This window comes from Dasypus novemcinctus, chromosome 7, assembly GCF_030445035.2.
Source record: "Dasypus novemcinctus isolate mDasNov1 chromosome 7, mDasNov1.1.hap2, whole genome shotgun sequence".
In the NCBI taxonomy this organism is placed as follows: Eukaryota; Metazoa; Chordata; class Mammalia; order Cingulata; family Dasypodidae; genus Dasypus; species Dasypus novemcinctus.
The window spans coordinates 80,374,919-80,397,519 of record NC_080679.1 but is presented as its reverse complement, the minus strand read 5'-3'; the positions used below and the strand labels follow the sequence as shown (position 1 = coordinate 80,397,519).

The window sequence follows — 22,601 nt, the reverse complement described above, 5'->3', positions numbered from 1 at the left end:
ATGATTATGGCAACAATACTCTGTCCTGACAGACTTTGATTACTCATGGGGCTGGAAACTGACTTCACGGATGAACCATACTTTTTATAACCACAGCTCTGAAAATATCTATTAACCACAGACTTTGTTTTTTAATTGTCTGAAGGAAAACCATATGTATAAATTATTTTAAAACACCTTCAAAAATGTGGTTGTATCCTGATTGATCTGGTAAATATCCAATAGAGACACTAAATCACAATTAATTACAATTAAGTCAAGCAATTTTCTTTTGTTTTCGAGATACCGAATTTTTAAAGAAGATGCAGAAAGATGGACCTTTAAATTTAAAAATCCTTGGATAGAAAGACCTTTCATTCGTAAGACACAAAGACTGTACTGCCAGACACCATATTTATATCCATTTCCTAGAAGACTGAGGGTTCTTTCAAAATACATGTCATTTCTCCACAGTGGCTGATCAAATCTGCCACTGAAAAATGCTCTGAACAGGCAACTTGTGGTACAAGCATGGTTTATTTCTGTCAGAGACTAACTGCTGAAGTGTGAAAGAAACTCATTAAAAATCTCTTACTGTGATGTTTTACATTGTTAAAAAAAAAAGTAAGGAAAAAAATTTAATGAAGGGAACACCGAACCTGCAGACACACTCATATGGTGCTTTTCTTATTCTTCTTTAGTAAGAAATTAGAAGAAGGCAGTCAGTCCTGGTTGTTTGGAGAAATCAAATGAATTAATCTTGGTTTATGTTAATATTTTGCAAAGTTAATGAAGGAGATCAGAATACTGTATGCAAAATAAACAACATTATTTACCTTAATCTTAAAACGAGGTTCACAGCACAAGAAGCTTCTCTGTAGTCTTCACTAGCATTGGGATGGCCCTTTAAAACAAAACAGCAAACAGTGTTATAAAGTTTCTCAGGAAATGAATGAATAGAATCACAATAGCTCTGAATTTTGAGACAGCCCTTTCTTTCTGGAAATTGCAAAACAAGATTTTTACATGTATAGGACTTATTTGACCTCACAAGAGCTCGTGTGATGGCTGGAATGATGCATAATTCCCAGCATGATTGTGTGTATAAATGTTTCATACAGAAAATCTCAGTCATGGGACGGGAACTATGAACAGCAGGTATAAACTGCAGTAAGTCCAAAGAAGAGTCAGCGGCTTCAAGTGGCATCATGCACCATGAGCCATGGAGTCACGGTCCATGGTCCTTGGTGATGACAAAGGTTGAGCACTTTAAACCTTAAGATGCAGAGAAAGGTGGATCCCAATAGATTAGGCCACTGTTTATCTTTCCTATTGAATATAAGCCATCGACCATGAATGTCTCTACTACAGAGCCCCTCCTTTCTCTCTAAACCAACCCCTGTCTCTCTAGACAAGTCTACCTTCTTCTTACTAGAGTAGGAAAAACAAGGTATTTCAGGTCAAGACCATAAACAAGTCTTTCTCTGAACATATTTTCCCATTTATAAAATGGGGACAATAGCTGCCTCAAAAGGTTGACAACAAAATAAAATGTATGAAAAGACATCAGAAAACATAAAATGGTAAACAATACTATTTATCCTAATCAATTTTTCTGTTTCCTTAACTCTCTTTGCCTTCTGACCCATTGTCATTCCACCAATCCTTAGTTTATCTCAAGGTATTTTAGGGAGTTGTCTGACTGAGTGAAAGACCTAAGCTAAATCCTGGCTTTGCCTCCATAATTAGTTGTGCCAACCATGGGCAAGCCACTTGGCCTCTATAAATCTCTGCTTCCTTATCTACATGATAAGAGTCAAGGATTAGATATCTGACCTCAAACATGCTTTCTGAAACCATGAAATTCATCATTCTAACATTTCTACAGTATACAATGGATTCACAAAACACAACTCAGGTGAAATGAAAATGAATTTAAATGGTAATATATTTGAAAAAAATTGTGGTCCTAAGGATGGTGATGTTTTATAGAACAAGCACCTTGAGAGAAAAAAGGCTTACCTATTAATTATATAGCAAATCAGAACTGTTAGCTTGTACTCTAGCTCTATGTCTATATTCCTTCCCCTGGATTGCTAGGTATCCTACACCACTACCCAAAACATCTTCCGTCATATAGTTATTACTATCAAGGCATTTCTAAGTCACTGGACTACTTTTTAATTAATATACAGGGACTATTATTTTTATAAGTCAAGTTGTAAAGATAAATTGTCCCATGAAATTCAATGATAAAAGAATCAGGAAAACAAGTTTTAATAATCCAACAGGAGCAGAGGGGTAGGAAGGGGGGGGGGGGGGGAGGAGGGGAGAGAAAGAAAAGGAGAAAGACAGAAAGAAAGAGAAAGAAAAAGAGAAAAGAAAAGAAAAGAAGAGAAAAAGAAAGAAAGAAAGAAAGAAAAGAAAAGAAATTAACCGCATGTTTTATGGCTGGTATATAATAGAATGGTGAGTCATTATCTTCCTTTTCTTATTTTACACAGCACTAGCAATTTCAGAAGCAGTCTGGTAATCAATTCTCACTTCTGAACCTATCATTTGAAGGTCTGAGGTCCTGAAAATCAGTCAATACTTCTTTTTCTCCATACCTCTTTAAAAAGAGAGCTTACAAGTCCCTGATTTAGAAGCACCTCCTTGAAACTGTCTATCTTTCTAAACTGTTGTTTTTTCTAAAGATCTGTCAACAAAGCATCTAGAAAATGACGGGCAGAGAAACATACCTGAGCATCCTGCACAGAAAGGGACTGTATTTGTTCAGGGATACTGCTGGCATTCACTGCAATCTGTTAAGAAAGCCACCGTTACAGCACTTAGGGAAACCAAAGTCAAACATTAATGTCAGGGTGGTTACACTAAAGCCCCAATTATGAAACAATAATATTCAAAAGATCTTACAGCATCTTTCATGAAGAGCCACCTTTGACCACTGCATGGGACTCACCTAAGTGTGTTAAATCAAAGAATTCTGGTCCCCAACCAAACTAGGACTTGGAATTTCATGGATTTGGGAAGGAATCTCTATCTTTAACAAGCTGCCCTGGTAATTCTTACGTACTTTTAGAGAACCACTGAAGTAAAGTGAAAAAGCAGGCATGATTTGATATTTTAAACTTGGTAAGAGAAAGATGCCCAGAGGACAATTATTTCTTGTTGCATAATTTGTCTTAAAGTTAAGGGGTCCGAAATCAAAAGATTAGTAAAACCTGCCCCTTTTAATCATTACTTTGAACAAATAGTCAGTGTACTTTAAAAATACTGAATGGTAGCTGGATTTTAAAAAACATTTTCCCCAACAGAAATGCAACAGTGATAAGTTATATTTTCTATCTCAAAGTTGGAAATCAGACCCTAATGTGACGCCCAAAATATATTCACTATTCTGCCCAGGAGCAAAACTTGAAGGACAGTCCTCAAACAGAAACAACAGTGAAAAAGACTGAAAAAGAGCTTCTATTTCTAAACTTACTATTAATTTTAAAGTAATGTGAAATCATATATTCTTTGTGGCAAGAGTTTTCTAAAGTTTAAGAGCATAAAATTCCTCAAAAGTAACTGTTAGTACAGAAGCAACAGAGAGAAGTGTACAGACATCTGCAACTTACTCCAAAATGCATCAAAAAATTAAGATGGACTAATGGATGAAATGGATAGGCATGTACTAAAGATGTACAGTAATGGTAGAATTTAGGTGACAGGTATATGGATGCTCACTCTAAAATTACATCAACGTTGCTATATGTGTGAAATTTTTCATAATAGAATGCTGGGGAAAATGACTATGTTTAGAAAAATAAACAACATGTATTCACTAACTGGTCTAAGAACCTGGACCTATACCAAATGATCTCTTGCACAGAATCTCTCAGGCTGATTGCACAATCTTAATTTAGGTCTCACACATATTGTATAAGATACAACCAAAGGCGACATCAACAGCTACAGCTTATTCTTCCTTCTGTCAAAAAGAACTATTGCAATCTGAATAAGGTGGTAGTATTTGCTTAGAGGCAACAACTTCTCTGAGACAGCTCCTGTGAAGAGGAGCTTCCCCTGCTCTGCTCCTTCACTCCTGGGTGATCACTGGGATGAAGTGTGAGTTAAATGGACTAGTGGCTGGAATCCCGTATACACCTGCAACCTCAGTGGGAAGATGTAACCCTGCATCTATCTAATGAAGGGAGCATCCTCCAGCTCTCATTGGTCCACAAGCAATATGGGCAATTCTCCAGAAAATGTGCAGATATGCACAGGAGTGAAGGAAAGGGAGGTGCCCTGTATGAAACATCCTCCTTGACAACCAATTGCAGTGCTCAAAATATCACCATGATGGATCCCATCCTATCAGATCAGTGAAACACGGCCATTGGAGAACTCTTTCAAGTGTAAAAACTTACAAGAAAGCAAACACATTAAACGGCTGTCATTCATTAACAGTACAATATAAATTTATAGGATTTTCCCCCTTTCAAACAGTTTTTCTTTTAAACAGCTATCAAAAGGGCATTTGAGAGAATATGTGTTTTGAGAAGAAGGGGAAAGAAAAACAATAATGCTGGACAAACCAAACTAGAAATAGACCTCAAAGGGGCATTGAAGCAGGGTAAATAAGAGGAAACAGTCTCAGAATGGAGACAAGAAAGGGACAACTTCTGCTCTCCAATTTTTCAGAGTTCTGCCTAATCCTCTGATTCATTTCACTATTATTAAAAATACAATTGTTAAGTGCAATGTTGTATTGTGAATTGGAACAGAAAACGAGTATTAGTGGAAAAATAACTGAAATCCAAATAAATCCTGGGATTTAGTTGATAGCAAGGTAGTGCTGGTTTCTTAGTTGTGACAGATGTACCAGGATCACATAAGTTATCAGTGGGGGAAACTGGGTGAGGGGTACTATCTCTGCAACTTCCCTGAAAATGTAAAATTATTCTAAAATTAAAAGTTTCTTTTAAAAAATAAGTAGACTTCGGATCACAAATCTAACTTTCATCACAGCCAGTCAGAAGGCCAATCATATGCAATAACAACACCTTTTAGAGGATGGCATCATAAAAACTTCAAGTTAAAGAAAGCTGTCTGTGATGACTAAGGCTAAGCATGATAAATTTAAAGGGAGAACTCAAATCTTTCTCCTCATCTTACTATGGACATAAAAAAAACATATGAGACCTGACAGGTTATTTAGAAAACAAGCTTTTGTCAGAAATTATTTTCAAAAGTCAAAGGTGGTTTTAAAAATCAATAGGCAACAAAAATAAATAATAAATGCAATCAATTTAGTTTTCATATTGTATCTAATCTTCAGTAAATTTACCTCAGCCTAAATCCACATCAAATATTTTTTCTCATCAGAACAAAATCTCAGAGTTGGGAAGTGGAAAAATTATCTTATTTAACCTAGCCTGGACTCACTATAACAAAATCCTTCACCCATATACTATTGTGGGCCCTACCAGGCTGCAGCCAATAAACTTTCCCATCTGCTTCATTACAGTCAGTTAAATAAGGAAAATTTTTCCAATGAATTTCTAATTTTTTTTTTTGTTTGAGACTTCTGAGAGACAGCCATTTAAAAGAAATCTTCAGGAATTATGAGTACACAGTCTTCCTAGATTCCAACCTCTACCTCTAGATTCATGATTCTCTTAGTGGTTTTCAATCTTGGCCATAGATGAGAATCATTTGAGGAGGTTTTAAAAATCAGAATTGCCCGGACATCACCCCAAATTGTGAATCAGAATTCCCAAGGGTTGGGTCTAGGTATCTGCATTTTTAAAATTTTCAGTTATTTTGATGTGTAGTCCAAATTGAGAATCATAGGTTTTCATGCCACCTAATAGAAGTGCTCCTGTAAAAAAAAAAATGCTGCCTTAATAGAGGTCTTGGCAAATGTTCTCCTTAGTTAAATAAATAATAATAGTAAAAAACAAAAAAAACAAAAAAAACCCTGTGAATTTAAGGCAAAGCCAATGTCACTTTTACATAGAATACTGGGGTATAATGCAAAACTGACAAAAAGTCATCAAACATATACATGCACTATTTCAAAGTCTGACAGAGATTCCAAAATTACTAGTCAAAGGAAGTTCAATACTAGGATAATTGCTGAGAAGCTTCATATAAGCTAGGAAGCTATAGAAGGTAGGGTACATAACCTATGGAAGCCATTCCTTGCAAAAACCACTTCCCCTCCCAACAGGGATGAAAAGCTTCCAGAGAGCAGGCGCTCTTTTTCTGTTTAATTCCCAAAGTACCAAACACAATTCCACATATAAATCAGGCACAGATTAAATAATGCTCAATTAATAAGTTTTCTTATTAATATTATTATCATTACCCTTTAGTCTCCATTGGCTTCTACCATATAGGTGGAAGAAGATAATAAAAGAAATGAGCTAAAAAAAAGAAATGAGCTTAAATTATCTACTTGTTTACTAATTACTAATTACTAGAGGTAACTAATACTTTATAAAACTACTTCTAAAAGATCAAGTTAGGGACACAGAGCTAATGTTCTCAATGCATTTGGGTAAAACTCTGGATGTAAATAGTGTAACTCTATCAACTTACAGCTGCACTAGAAATTCTCTTGGATTTAGAAGGATCTCCAACAATCACCCCAGTATCAAGTGCATCTAGCCAGTGTCCCTGTGGTGGTTTGCAGCTGTATGTACCCCAGAAAAACATGTTCTTAAATTTAATCCATTCCTGTGGGTGTGAATCCATTCTGAGGAGGACCTTCTGATGAGGCTACTTCAGTTAGGGTTCATCCTACCTCAGTCAGGATGGGTCTTTATCCTATCACTGGATTCCATTGTAAGAGAATGAAATTCAGACACAGAGAAAGCCATAGGAGGCAAAATGCTGAACCCTCAAGAGAAGGGACAGACCAAGAGATGCTGCTACATGACTTGTCATGTGACAAGCTAAGGACCCCAGGATCCCCAGCAGTCAGTCCCAGAATGCCATGTCTTCAGGGAGAAAGCATCACCTTGATGATGCCTTGATCTGGACTCCAAATCATAAGCTAATAAATTCCCATTGTTTGACTTGACCCATTTCATAGTATTCACTTGAGCATCCTAGGAAACTAAAACAGTCCCTTTGACAAACAATCTACTCAGGCCTTTTGAATCATCTCCAACTAATGCTGTAATACCTGGACATTCTGCCTTCTCAGGAAGCCAAATAGCCCCTCACATAAAAAGCATTCATAAAATATCCCACCTTTGTTGCTAACTGCACCTAAACATGGTACTACTAAGGCTATTCTTCCTGAACATCACTCAGTCATATAATGTTTTCTCATCACAGGTACTCTGTGAGTACTCATGCACTTGTTGAACGTCTGTACTTCAGTGCACAGATGCTCACATCAACAAACATGTACAGAGTGTCCACTAGATGAAAATGGAAAGCAAAACATGAATAAAATTCCATCTCAGTTTTTGAGTGGCTTATAGCCAAGTAAAATAAGTCAATCATAATTTAAAGGACAAGTACTATTGAAAAACTTAATAATAGGTAAACACTCTGGCATTTAAATGTGCAATTTGGCAAAGATAAGCATTTTCACCTTTGAAGATGTTTAAAGGTATAAGGTACTTTGGCAGAGTCCATATACATTAATATAGCTTTTGATAGCACCTATAAAAATTCAAAATCAGCATACCCCTCCCAAAGCAACCGCCAGCTAATACTTCATTTGCATATGTGCCCCCAAAAATGCATATACAAAATTAATGGAATGCTGTCTATAATAGCAACCTAAATGCCTTTCAAGACAGAAATGAGTAAATAAAACATTTCCATCCATCCAGTGTAACACTACATAGCAGTTAAAAATACAGAGGCAAATCTACAATAACTAATGTGGAAAGATCTCCAAGGTATAAGGCAAGTCGCAGAAAAAAATGTATAGTTTTTATAATCCCATTCATGTTTTTTAAATGATATGCTAAATTTCTTCATGTATATATTTGTATATAAATGACCAAGAAAAAAATCTATATACTGATAACCTCTCTGGAAAGAAGTAACAGTCAAGGGTGGGGGAACAATGTAAAAGTGGTCTTTCACTCTTTTATTCTATTCAATTTTCCAGTAGCTTTATTCAAATCTGTACTCTATTCCTCTTCTCAATAAGATCTACTCTAATCAACCCATTTAAAATAACCCCCTAACACACTCCTTTGCACCCAATACTTCATTTTATTTTTTTCCCATTGCTTCTATCCTGCTGTAACAAGCTACATAGTTTACTTATTCATTAAGGCTATTGTATATTGATTATACTTCTAAGTTTTACAGGGACAGGGATTTTTCTGTTTTGCTTGCAGATATATCTACGACACTAAAAACAGTATAAATAGTAGGCAAGCAAAATACCTTTCTTGCATGTTTATATATTCAATACTTTATGATTCCCTTTTTAACAAAGAAAACGCTTCATGTGGTTGGAAAAGCAGGGGGCTACTTTAGATTAAAGGTTGAAAGAAGACAGGAGCAAGGCGATCACTTCTCCTTGGAGTGTCTCTAACATGGATGAGGATATTGAAATGCTAACCCTGCCAAAAGGAAAGGGTGTCCAAAAACTGAATCGAGAAGCTGTGTAATAGTATGCAGGGCTGGTTACTCCTTTAATTTGGTGGGAATGTTTACCTGCAAACACATGTGTCCATTCACAGAAATAAGAAACCTATGCTTTCTTAATTATAAAAGAGTATGGGAACAGATACATGGCAAAGGGAAATTAAGAGAATCTAGATATAGTAAAATATCAAAGACTTTCAAATCCCACTCAAGAAGACTGATAGTGATGAATAATAATCAACTGGCAGCATGCTACACATTTCTCCATTTCCTGTCTTACCAAAAAGATATTACTATTATCTCAGTTAGAAATCAGTTATCAAAGCAATTTCAGCAATCATATACTCATTACTGCCTACCAGATCGATGAATAGATGAATGGCCACAATAAACTAACAAACTCTCATCAGGGAAGATCTACAGTGATTAGTCTACACTAGTATGGTAGGATTCAGGAAATAGCATCCAAAAAAGATATCCTGTGGTGAACCAATGAAGAACATTATTTTGTTCTAGTTTTAAGAAGGACTGACCCTTTTAGTTAGAGATACTTTCAGAAATAAAAAAAAAAAAACTACTCTAGATGCGAGGAGAAGCCAGGGTTCATGGCACCTGGTTAAGATCATTCTAAAACCCAAATACGCAGCCACTGGTTTCACTGCAGGGTTCATCACCATGGCCTCTATTAGAAGTAAACAACGTCCCTGATAAAGCTTGTTTTTGTTTTGTTTTGTTTTGTTTTTAGGCTAGTAAAAAGATTTTATTTGGGAAATGGGGAAAACAACAGAGCTTGCTGAAAAATGGGAGATAAATATGGAAATATAGAACAAGATTTAGTATGGGCTCCTCTAGCCAAAGAAAGCCCTTGTTTTTTTATGTATGAAGTAAGAAGATTAATTCAAATGATAAACAAGAAGAAAGAGAATCTCAAGGAGTGTTACAGTTGGAAGGCAGGCAGACTGAAAGATCCCTAGGAATGGATGTGGCAAGAACAATGCAGAGAGACAGGAGGGAGAAAACAATGGGAGGAGTGGCTTGTAGCTCTGATCCCTTCCTCTTAGAAATGTCCAGCTTTCTAGCACCATGTAAAAGTTGAATATTAAGATTGTCTCTATTTAATCAAAGGGAAAATTTCTCCTAATTAAAGAAAGTTGGGTTGGGTATCATTTCTAACACAAAGTTTCCTGTTTCCTTAATGAGAATTTAGCAATGTACACATTAATTAATTTCTAGGTCCATAAAATATTTGAAACTATTTTAATATGCTCAGATTTCCTCTAGGAGTATTAGGAAGTCCTTTGAAACACAGTCATCATTAGTCATTAGGCAATAGGACAATTAATCAGATGGCGGAAGTAAAGTTAATCAAAAGATGCCCAGTTCTCAAAGAGAAGCTGATGAAAGAGTGTTGTTCTTTGCCTGCTAAGTTCCCAAGAGATATAAAAATCAAGACCAAAAGATTCAACCAAGAGTTTCTAAGCATTTTAATATCTGCTTTACTGCAAACTAAAATCTAGAAGAAATGCAGCACGCATGCCTATTATGTTTTCTAAGTGATAGTAATACTAAGAGTTACAATTTCTTGCCAAGGACTGCACTGAGTGTGTCATGTACCTGATTTCATCAATCCTTACTGCAACTTTATGAGGTTAAGTACTGTGATTATTCCCATCTGATGGAGAGAGAAACAAGGCTCAGAGTAAATTATTTGTCCCAATCTATACAACCTAAGGGAGCTTAGCCAGAATCAGAACCTGCAGGCTATGTGCCTTTTTCTTTTACTGTTTCATGAGAAGAAAACTCTGAAGTCTCTTCCCCAAATGGATCAGAACTTGACACCACAACGTGGGAATGAAGTAATGAAAACAAACAAACAAACAAAAGCTCACTCACCTCCGGATTTTCTTCTTTTACTCTTCGTGACTGTAAAACAATGACGGAGTCTTTAATTAACCAAAGCTTACCACAAAAATAAAAATGACATAGGTTAGCTAATCATCACCATCAGTGTCTTTACCTTTTCTTGAGAAAAAGCTGCTTTCCCTTCTTCACTTTTTTCATCCATCTCATCGTCACTCCACTCCCAGTCACCGTCTTCGGTTTTATGAAGGTGACCACTTGACCCAGGAACTCTTCTTACCTGAATCGAAACAAACCCATACAATTCTTCATTAGTCACATGTGAACACTGGTCACTAGTACTGCTATGGGGATTATATAATTTACACATGACCCTGAAAATAACCTAAATGGTTATGAATTCAGGGATAACTAGCAATTAATAACCAAAAAGACTACACAGCCTCCAGACTCACCCTCTTTCCAAAAATATCATGTTCTTGAAATGCATTACCATACACATGTAGAACAAAATATTTTGGAAGAACGCCACACACATAAGCCAGTGAGGGTCAAGCTCATCTTTCACTTTCGCTTCAGTTAATACTTTACACATATAAGGCCAAATGGTTTACTTCAAAATTACCTAAGGAAATGCATGCTGCAAGCAACGGACTTGACTGAGCCAAGGCAGGGAAACCAGGCAGCCTAATAAAGCATACTACACTAGGGGTATCAGGCGATCTAAAGCCTAAGTCAAAAAAGCAAATACCCTTCTGTTGCCACCTTGTTCTTTTTCAGAACCTGACATCATGCTTGCTTTCCCAGGATTCTGCTCAACCTACTTGAGCAAAACAAAACACCATCAGACTATTCTTGACACACCTTGTAGTATTTGTGAAAGTGGCGCAATCGCTAGGAGCACAGCATGACAATCAGCAGCCATGCCAGTGTTTAGATTGTAATCAGTCTTCCTCAATTATTTCAAATTTTTGAACTAAGGTAGAGATGCAATCCATAGAGCACGCTTTCCAAGTCTTTTGAGCCTGAAAAAGCAAAACTTTTAAAAGGACAGGATGACTGAGCACGAGCCTCTGACCAAGTAATCTGCTATAAAAAACGCACTGAGATGTAATTAAGCAAAGCAACACAGCAGACAAATATGTGAACATAACAGCCAGTGATTCACTGTTACAGAGAAACTTTGAAGGGAAAAGGAGCTAAAAGACAATCCAGTCCAACCTTCTCATTCTAGATTCCCATTCAAATTAATCTCCATGATAAACACAAAAAAAGAAATTACGTAAAAACTCCTGGGGAGATTTTTTTTTAAGGTACCAGGACCTCGTATGTGGGAAGCTGATGCTCTACCACTGAGCTACATTGGCTCCTCTGAGTTAGTTTTTTCATTGGTTTGCTTGTTGTTTGTTTTTTGTTTTTGTTTTTAGGAGACACCAGGGATGGAACCCAGAACCTCCCATGTAGGAAACAGACATTCAACCACTTGAGCCACATCTGCTCCCTGAAGATTTTGAAAGACCAAGATGTATAGAGAGACTACTTAATAGAAAATAATTATATCATGGGAACTTACTTATTTCCAAGGGAAATATCACAGAATTAAAGTAAGCATTTATACATGTCACATCAATGTGAAGCCATATTAAAAACAAAAATCAAAACGCAGGCTCAAGGCTGGATTTGATTGATTTGTGGACACTACCAGGTGTATAAAAGTAAGCCAGACCTCTTCATCTAAGGGATTTTGAACTCCAGTGTTCTTTACTTTCCATAATTGGAAAGTAAACAGGCAAGTAAATCTTATTCATAATTACAGATATTCATTTGCTAATTACATATTCATTAGTTTAAAATGCTTTTAACTCTACTCCAAAAAAATTATTCTTTAATTAATTTCCTTCTAAAACACCTAGAACTTAGTAAAACCTATTCTGTGGTTGGCATACGATATTTTTTTTCATTTGCACTTCGAGTCACTGTAAAGATCTATAATAATGATAGTAATTTTAATGGTGCTTATTGATGCTGGCAATGCCAATCATGGCAAATGCAACATAGAAACGAGTATCTTAATGACTACACTTAAAGGAAAGATTTTAAAACCACATCTATGTAAAGACTTATTAACTAAGAGGTGATAAAACAGGTAAAATTATGTCTCAGAATCAGAGTAAACCTTTACGTTTGCTGATACTGTAGAAATGAAACATGATTGGTAAATTAGTATTCTTCAAGTACCCACCCAAGAGATTATACAAAAGAAATCTCTTTTGGAAAAGAGGCAGAGATAGTCCCACTTCATACCCCAAAATTAACTTTGTCCCTCTTTTCTCCTTCTTACTCTATGTTTACAAAAGCTGCCAATTTCATTTCCATACAGAGGCTCCAACAAAAGACAAGAAAATGGCCATCTTCTTTCATTTCTGTTTTATTTTAGAATGCTGGCTGGCTCCTTCTTAACTATATTTGCCAGAATAGAAAATGATAAAGCAAATGTCTAGGATCATAGCTCCAGAGATTAAAAGAAATGGTGGGATGCAGTAAGCAATAAATATTGGTTGGACAAAGAAATGTTGACCACATAAGACAGTGGATGTTCAGTTTACTCCTAAGACAACACCTGTGGTGTAATTTGAAAACCTAGGTTTTATGGTGCATTTGTGTGATGCAGCGCTCTATGGAAGAAACGAGAAATCAATTTTAAAAGGAGTTTTAGGGATGAGGGGAAACAACTTTTATCTTCAGAACCAAGGAAACTAAGCTTCATGTAGTTTAACAAACGGTCTTCTTATTTGGGAACTGAAGACTTCTTTACAAAATAAACATGGTGTGTGCCTGTGTGTGTGTAAAATCTTCTGTCCTTCCCCTCTCTGAATCCCCTGCAATAATGAGGATGGGGGCTATTCACCCTCAAAACTCTGACTGCATTACACTATTACATTGTTCTTGTTCTATTAAGTTATTTGCTCATTTGGTAAAGCCAAGAGATGGTAGAATGATTTTCATTCTCTATTTCCCATCAGAGGTTATAAATAAAATCCACTGCTTCTCAGAGAAATGAGTGCAATTTTAGTGATACCTAGAGGTGTTCTTAACCCCACAAATTCCTCAGGTCATAGTTGGCAAAACTGAGGTTAGAAAAAGTTTTACACTCAGTAACATTTATTCAATAAAATACAATTGAGTGGTTGTATTTATACCACACTTTTGAAAAGGAAAGTGGTACTTTCTTCCCTTTCCCTAAATTATATCTTTATGAAAAACAATTAAAGAAATTAAACAGAGTTCTGATTCCCAAAAGAAGTTAGGCAAAATCTGAGAGAAGAGTAGTGTGGCTCACTGGCCTGTTCTGGTGACCACTGGTAAGAAGTCAGAGAAAGCCCAGAAAGCAGCCAGGGAAAGGAAATAACAGGGGTGTGGAAGCACTCCCCAGGGCAGCTAATTCTTGCCAAAGGTGTCCCCCTCACAGGACCTTTCTCTGTTAGGGCTCACCGTTTCCACCTAACACTTTAAAGGTGCCACCTGGATCCTGACACCAGAACAGGGAAGAGGGATAACAAGAGAGCCCAAGAGATGAACTCCATACAGGAGGTTAAACATGTTGGAACTTAAGCTGCATGTCTCCAACACACTCCTACACAAAACCTACACAAAACCTGAAGGTGACTCAAAGAAACACAGATTAAAATTGGGGAGAATTTGCCTGAATCCTGCACTCCCCCACTCCAGCCTAAGGCATCCTTCAGCTTCTGCTGCTGCGCCATCAACTTCTCCCTGGACTTGGGCTTTCACCTTGCAATGACACCTCGGGCACGTGCTGAACGCACTGCCTAGCTGACTGTATCCTAAGCCTGAGTGACTCAGAAAGTCCACTGGTTTCATGTCTACCCATCGAGGACGTATGGGACAGGACAGAAAGCAAAATCCAATAAAACTTTTGCTATTGGGCATTCTGTTGACTAGAAGTATAAAAAATGTTTCTAATTAATTGCTGTCTATCATGTGCTTGAGGCACTGCCAAATTCACAAAAAGCCCTCTGGATCATCAAAATTAGATTTAGTAAGGTTTTAGCAATAAGCATTCTGCTGCCTCCCTCTCTGACACTCTGCCCTCCACCCCTCCCTCCTCAGTCCCCGCTCCTGCCCTGCCTCGCGCACACGCTGCAGCCTTCAGTCTCTCCTGCCTGCCCTGCTTCACTTCCCGTCCCGCTAGAGCCCACCGCCACCTCTCCCAATGCAGCACTTCTTAGTACGGACCCCACAGCCCCATGCCCTCGGCGACACATGCCCTCCTGGCCAATCCACACCTGGGAGGAGGGCCGGGGTCAGCCAGACCTCCTGAAGGGCGGGCACGAGTCCTGGCCAGGCTGCCTCATGCCCCCTGAGGTCCGCTGGCCCCTCGGGGTCGGATCATCGGAGTGATGGCTCCACTGCCCCTCAAGCCAGGCCCAGGAGCCCTCAACAACTGCAACAGCCTCACCTGGGCGCTTGTTAGAAGGTGGAATCTTGGGTCCGCCCCAGACCCACTAAATCAGACTTTTCATTTTAACAGGCTCCCCAGCTGATTCATATACCCCTTCAGGTTTTGAGAAGCACTTTGGAGGACGACAGGCTCCCTCATTCTTAGACTATCCGCTCTCTTCTCCACCCCATAATACCTGTCAGTATTTATGCAACGCTAGGCACCGCTCATTAAGCACTTCAAATAGATTAACAAATTTAATTTTCATAATAGTCCTAGGAGGTGAGAACTAGTCCATTCCCCCATTTCCCACAAAGAAAACAGAGACACAGAGAAGTTAAATAACTGGCCCAAGTTGGCACAGATGGGAGGTGACAGTGCCGGGTGGTGAGGCCAGGAGACTGAGCCCGGGGTCCGAGTCCCCAGCCCTGGGCTCTGCCCACTGCTGCTCTGAGACCTGCCCTAACCACAATCTGCCAGGTATAATTACTTAACCACACTGAGTCCACCAAGTCCATCCAAATTGCATATCCCCAATCTTTCACTTCCTAATTAACTCCCCGACATGCTCACCCCTCTCTCAGCCTCTCTCCCTCCTGTGTACAAAGAAAATGGATTCCTTCTCCTTTACAAGTGTTGATTACCTGCTGTGCTCTTCATTTACCTCTTCAATTATTTGTTCCCTCAAGACTATTATAGCCAAGCCCTGTCTCCCCCTACCTGCATGTAAAAACCTGCTAAAGTCTCCTGCGCATTTACAAAAAATTGGGGGGCAGGGGGACAGTGCTCTGACTTTGCTTCTTTCTTAGTCAATCACCCCATCACTCGTTCCTTCATTATCAACATTTTTCTAAGGACAGGCCATAATTGCTACCCTCACTTATATACCCCACCCTCACTCTCTCATCTGTCCTCATTAGGACACCAAAATTATACTTGTATTTTCTTTTGCTATCTCTCTCAGATTTAATGATCTTCTAATTGTGTGATTCTGCGCCCTTCTCTGGCATAATAACTGTCTTTTAGACACAGTTGAGCCACCTTCCTTTACTTCAAGCTCTCTCCAACCTCTTGTCCTTCTGCCTCCCTCTTGCCCTTGTCACTCTCCTACTGTTCTGTGTCTTCTGTCTTTACCATAATCAATCACAGCTACTCTTGGCTCTAGATACCATCCCCACAAGTGAATACACTTTCTCCCATGGCATTCCCCAACTCATCTAAGCTGATGACCTTGGAAATGCCATCTCTTCATTTTCTTTTCTCAGCAGTACCTGAAGCATCCAAGTGCTTTGTTGCATATGAATGCCCTACCAATTTTTCAAAATTGAGTTTGCCATCTCCAGCCCATTTACCTAATTCTCTACTCCGGCCTCATTCGGATGCATTTCTGGTGTTACCGATTTTAGTTAACACTACCCAAAGCCCTTCTATCTTGTTTTCAAAAGGCATGGTTATATAAGCTCTTAACAGGAGGCCTGGCACATAATACAAATACCTGGCAGGTGCTATTTTAAACTAATTTCACCTTGCCTTTCACAACCCACATCTATCAAAAATCACATTCTTCAACATTTACCTTCCCAGCTGCCACTGTGCTAGTTAAGGTCCTCCAACATCTCTTATCTCTCCTATTGAAATAGAATCCTACACAATGTCCCTGCCTCTAACCTCTTACCTATTTAACCTTCATGTTGGCCAAGTAGCACATAAACACCTTCTCAAAAAACCTACAAGAGTTCACAGTTATCCAAAGAGTGCACCCAGATTCCTCAATATTCAAGTCCCTCCATGCCTAGCCTCAAATTTCCTTTTCACACTTAATTTCCACCACATCCCTGCAGACCGAAACCCTCTAGTTGTGTACATATTACATACTTTCATGGCCCTACCTTTCTGCATCTGCCCTCCCCTCGCCCTTCCATATTTTCCACTTATCGATTTTCTTCTCATCCAAGAAGCTTTTGCTGAGTCTCGGGTTCTGCATTTTGCTTGTAACCTTTCTAACATTGTACTTTGTATTACACTTAATAGATGACATACCAAAATGCATCCTCCATCCGGGTAAAGAGCTTGCCTCACCCTTTAAAAAGCCACTTATTTATTCAATCAACAAAGTTTTACTGAATTTCTATTTTTGTGGCAAGCTCTAGACAAAAGATGAGTAAAGTAAAATAAAAGCCCATACCTTGGAGTAGCTCACAATCCGGAGAGGTGGGCAGACATTTAATCTAACAGTTTCCATGCAATGTGACTGCTTTAACAAAGATACTCACAAATGTTGTGACACCGCAGAAAAGCCTATGACTCTGTCAAAGGACAGCATGAGAGGGTGGTTGTTGAGGGATTAGGAAGAGTTTGTCAGGCACAGAAAGGGAGAGGATCCCCACAGGAAGAGAAGGCAAGAGCTTGTCAAGAACTACTAACACACCGGTCATGGCTGGATCACAACGTACCAGGGCCGGGGGGTTGGGTTTAAGGAAATGGCTAAGAGTAAGGCTGGAAAAACTGTATGAAGAACTTTATACAGTAAGGATGAAAAATTCACAAGCCTCCAGGAGCCAAGCAGCAGGCCAAGTGGGGACTTTGGTGCTCTGGAGAAGACACATGCCACCTCAAGGGCATGCCCAGCATCAGCTGACTGCTGCCATGGGAATGCAGGCCCACCACTGCCAGACTGAATTTCTCAAGAGAAATGGAAAGACTGGATTTTTGTGTGAATGCTCTTAATTTTTTTTTTAATGTTAGCAAGCATATCCACTGAAAGCATATCCACTGTATATTCCCCCAAAAATGATGTGTGTGAAACAAATCTGGCCTGTGAGTTTGCATCTCTGTTTGAAACAAAGGTTTCCAGTTCAGACGAGGGGGAACATAGAAGGCTTTGAAGTGGTCGTGCAGGAATGGGGGTGGGAAAAGTGATCCAATTTGGATTTCTAGAAACGGGGAAGAGGATGTACTGGGACTTGAGGGTGTCAGCAACCAGAAAGAAAGCAGTGTCATTCCAGTTGGTTCTGGCACATAACAAATCACACCAAAATTGAGCAGCTTAAAGCAATAACAATCACAGAAGTGTCGTGGCAGTCAGACTTGCTTCCACGGAGACTCAGGGCCCAGCACGAGTGCTTCAGCTAGGCTGACTACAAGTGCACAAGAGACACCAAGTCAGGACAAGCCCTTTCTGAATTCCTGACACACAAAAATGGTGCAAGATAATGAAATGATCGTTACTGTCTTTAAAAGGTTACCAATGAGGGCTTAGAGGAAAGTGAGAAACTTATTTTATGACAGCTTAGCAATGTGTCATCTAGTATAATGCAAAATATAAAAATGTACCTAATGAACTCAGTGATCTAGCTAAAGAAATTTCCAGGCAGGATACTTAAAATGACACTTGGGTTCTCCATGCTGCCTATGCTAGAATGTGAGTGGGGAGAGATGAGCTAGAGAACAAACTATGAAAAACCTCGCAGATCCTCTCCATGACAAATGGGGCTTTTTAGAATCCTAAGGGTGTTGTCCCACAGTCGTCACACAAGGAGCTCAAGGTAGACAGAGAGCCTAGGAACCATGGCTTTTATCTAAAGAAGTAAACCTAATCAGATTCATGGAAGAGCCACAGAGTTTTTAAGAGATTTAACTATGAAATATCTACCAGGTTAGACTAAAAGAAACAGAGAAAGAACAAAATGAAAAGAGGACTTTGGATCCCCAACATTTTACGGGGAAGAAGCAGTCTTAAAAAGCTACTTGGCTGCAAACAGAGTCTCTTTCTTAGAGAAAAAGAAGGGTGACTCAAATTGCAGACTCAGGAGTCCAGAAAGGGGAATGATGAGCACAGAGGACAGGGAAACAGGACTGAGTTAAAATCAAGGAACCAGCAACGTGTACTGGCTAGATTTCAGAACTGCCATGGAGCTGGGTGCCTCCCATTTTCTTTCCCCTTCTGAGGCAGCCTTACGATGCTTGTCCTGTTGTCGCTTGGGTGTGGAAGGGAGATGATCTACCACTTTAGTTCACAGGTCTTCAGATAGAGTAGAATGGTACTCAAGAGGCTGTAACCAAGGAACTACCCCTCACGAGCCTCATCTGAACTGGCCTGATTTAGATGGAAAGTTCCTTGCCTTTGACACTGAGCTTAATGCTGTAATGGATGAATTTTTGGAGGGTCTTGGGAGTGACAGAGTATACTTTGCATGTGAGAGATGTGGACTTTTAGAAGCCAGAGGGTAGTCAGGGGCAGACTGTTTTTCCAAAGATGCCCATAAAATATCTCCTGTCCCACATGTTCTAGAATTCTGTCACTCTATCAAGACATAAAGCTAAGTTAGAATCTGGGTTAGTTTGTGCCTTGCCAGTTACCAACAGAGTGAGGAACAGACTTCCTAAACTAAGTCAGTAAAGACACTACAACTTCCTCCTTGCTCTCTGGAATACTTGCAGTTGAATCCTCCAGCCACCACATAAACATTCTGACTTCCCTGAGGCTTCCATGCCGTCAGGAAGCCCAAACTAGAACACAAAAAGAGGATGTGAGACTACACGAAGAAAGAGAAACACCCGGCCAATGTCCAGGGGCTTTAGAACTGGCTTCTAGCTGCAGTCACCATTTGATTGCAACTGCATGAGACCAGAAACTAACCAACCATGGCCTTCCCAAATCCTGACTCACAGAACCTAAGACATAATTAGTTGATTACTATATTTTAAGTCACTAAGTTTAGGATAATTTGTTACACAGTTGGGGACTGACTGACAGCTCCCACTAAAGGCATGTTCAAGTTCCAATCTCTGGTACTGTGGGTGTGAACCCATTTGTGAATATGACCTTTGAAGATGTTATTAGTTAAGGTGTGTCCCAACTAAATGAGGGTGGGCCTTAATCTAACATAGCTGAAGTCCTTAAAAGCAAAAGAAATTAGACATGGAAACAGAAGCAATGGGGAGCAGCAAGAAGCTGAAAGTCAATAGATACTAGAAGAGAAAGGAGACCATGCTGCCATGCACACTGTCCTGTGATGGAAAAGCCAAGGAACCCCAAAGGCTGCCAGCCAGCCAGAAGATACCAACCCTGGGAGGAAGCGAGGCTTCTAGCCTCTGAAAACACGAGCCAATAAATTCCTATTGCTTAAGACAACCTATTGTATGGTGTTGGCTTAGCAGCTAGGAAACTAAAACACACAGCAATAGATAATCAGAACAATAAGGACGGCAAAGTGATTTATTGAATTTAACTTTTATTTGTATATATTTAGTTAATTCTTTGAAAATTAGGAGGTTATACCGGACATCTCAAAACCATGCCAGATAACACAGTCTACCATACTTTGTTTCTTGGTCAGAGTTTTCTCACTGTGGACATTTTGGGCCTCTAAACATTGAGATTTTAATTTATACTTACAAATTATCGCCACATGACCACGTTATTACATGTCAAAACACCAAGAAGTAGAAAGTTCACTTCTGTTAGTCATAGATATATAGATACAGCTAATTCTACTTTTTGCCAGTGATTCCAATTACATTTTTTTTACCTCCTAGAATTCAATACTTATCTAGTTCTGCCAAAATTTCCCATTCCCATCTTCTAGAATGTAAAAGGTAGAATAAAAGAATGAGAATATGAAAATGTTCTACAAGCGATCAGGAGAAATTCTAAAGAAACAAAGACTTTTGTAAGTTAGTAATAGCAGTTCAAAACATCAGACTAGTTCAGTGAAGGGCACACTTGCAGTAACTTCCTTACAATGTTTAGACTTTTTCTAATATGAAAAGAATCAAATTTGATGAATAGGGCTCTTCAGATATGATAATGGAATTTTTTAACTTTGGAAATCCAACATGAAAGGGCAACACCTTGAAAGTAAATGCTTTGGAAGGTGAAAGGGAACTATTCTGAAGAAGTAGTATAAAACACAGAGAAGCAATTAGATTTCTTATTCTGTTTTGTCCTATCAAACCTCCAATATGGCAAATCCCCAAGTTAGGATGACAAAGAACAATGACAACAACTAGGAGCCAAGAAAGCAGTATCCAATTTTGTAGCCATTGTCTTTGAGAACTAAAGCTCTTGCTGGAATGGGTGCCAAGCTGATCTGTAACTTTAGTTAATAAAGAAGACAATGGGAACTTTCTGTCCTAGTAAGACAAATAGCACAGGTGAGAAAACATACTTCACGCAAACAAAGGAAGAAGGAGATAATAAATACTTGGTACTGGAGCAGAGTAGAAACTGCTTTGGGTACAGTAGTAACTTATGAATCAACTTACTGCAGAAGAAGGAGTGAGAAAATGAGAAAGAAGAGTATACAGCCAACTGAATGCGACTCTAGGCAGGCAGCAAAAGGCACCATGCCTGACTGCTAGAACTAGAACAAGAAACAGAGAAACGCACTGCGATGGTCAGTTTTATGTGTCCATTTGGCTAGGCTGCAGTCCCCAGTCATTCAATCAGACGCTAATTTAGGCATTGCTGTGGAGTACTTTTTTGTAGATGTGATTAAAGACCAAAATCAGTTGACCTTAAGTAAGGGAGATTTTTCTAGATAATCTAAGTGGGCCTTAGTCAATCCATTGGAAGACCTTAAGAGCAGAGCTAAGGCATCCTTCAAGAAGATGAAATTCTACCTGTGGATAGCAGCTTCAGCTGTACCCTAGAGTTCCAGCCTGCTCTACTTGACAGCCTACCCTACAGATTTCAGACTTCCTTAGCCAGCCCCACAATCGCATAAGCCAGTTCCTTGCAATGAACCTCTTAATACAGATCTCCTTTTGGTTCTATTTCTCTAGTTGAACCTGAGTGATAAACACAATAAATCCAGCAGCCTCACTGCTGGTCTTCAAAGCAAAATGCAAACTAGCTAGTGGCAGAGTAATATGAATAAAAGCATCCACTGGTCTTTAGTAATGGAAATGTTAATATTTCCAAGTGAAATATAAAGAAGAAGTTGAATAGAAAGGACAACAAATTGGAAAACAACTAAGATGCTACAAACTACCATAAACTAAGACTGGATTCTTACCTTGTAAAGTCACCTAACATAAAGATTAGGGGTCAATTACTGGTTAAGCATCATTTATGTGAGGGGTTCTTAACAAAGGATCTGTGACCTTGAATTGAAAAAACAAAACATTATTCTTGTGGGGATGTGCTGGTGTGAGTGTGATATATTTATTAAATAACACACAGTATAGTGTGGACTTAGTAGGGGGCCCATGGTTCTCATCTGACGGCAAAGGGGTCCGTGGAACAAAAAGGTTAAGAACCCCTGATTTACGTTAAGTCTGAGTCATATAAACAACAACACCACCTTGGAAAACCTGTCAAGAACTAAATCAGCTTAGTGAATAATGACCCACGGAAAAAACCTAGAGATTCAAGCACACTGATTTTTGTGGAAGGAAAACTGATCCATAATATGAACAGAGCACAGATTCATCCACCCTTACAAAGAATATAACACAGGAAATATTCATAATATTTATCATTTCACTTAAGATAATTGATTTTTAAAATGTATACAAGCAAATCAGAATAATTTTTAGATATCAGTATCAGGGGTTTCTTCTAGCTGCCTAAAGATACATTTTAGTAATACTCAGCTTATAACTCCTGGTTAAATGGCAATGATAAGTTATCTGAAAAAGAAGGCCCTTGCATAGAGTTTATAGTGTGCTCCCCATTATCAAG

At 38.8% G+C, this 22,601-nt stretch overlaps 1 protein-coding gene across 1 annotated transcript in view; it reads right to left on the bottom strand.

Moving 5' to 3' along the window:
* The window catches only part of STK39 (serine/threonine kinase 39), a 296,619-nt gene that overhangs the window by 116,528 nt on the left and 157,490 nt on the right, over positions 1–22,601 (bottom strand). Inside the window, exons 11-14 of the mRNA XM_004484199.4 lie at positions 10,610–10,732; positions 10,486–10,515; positions 2,721–2,783; positions 816–883 (exon numbers count right to left, since the gene is read on the bottom strand). Coding sequence (XP_004484256.1) covers positions 816–883; positions 2,721–2,783; positions 10,486–10,515; positions 10,610–10,732 — 284 coding nt within the window. The remainder of the gene's footprint in view (positions 1–815; positions 884–2,720; positions 2,784–10,485; positions 10,516–10,609; positions 10,733–22,601) is intronic.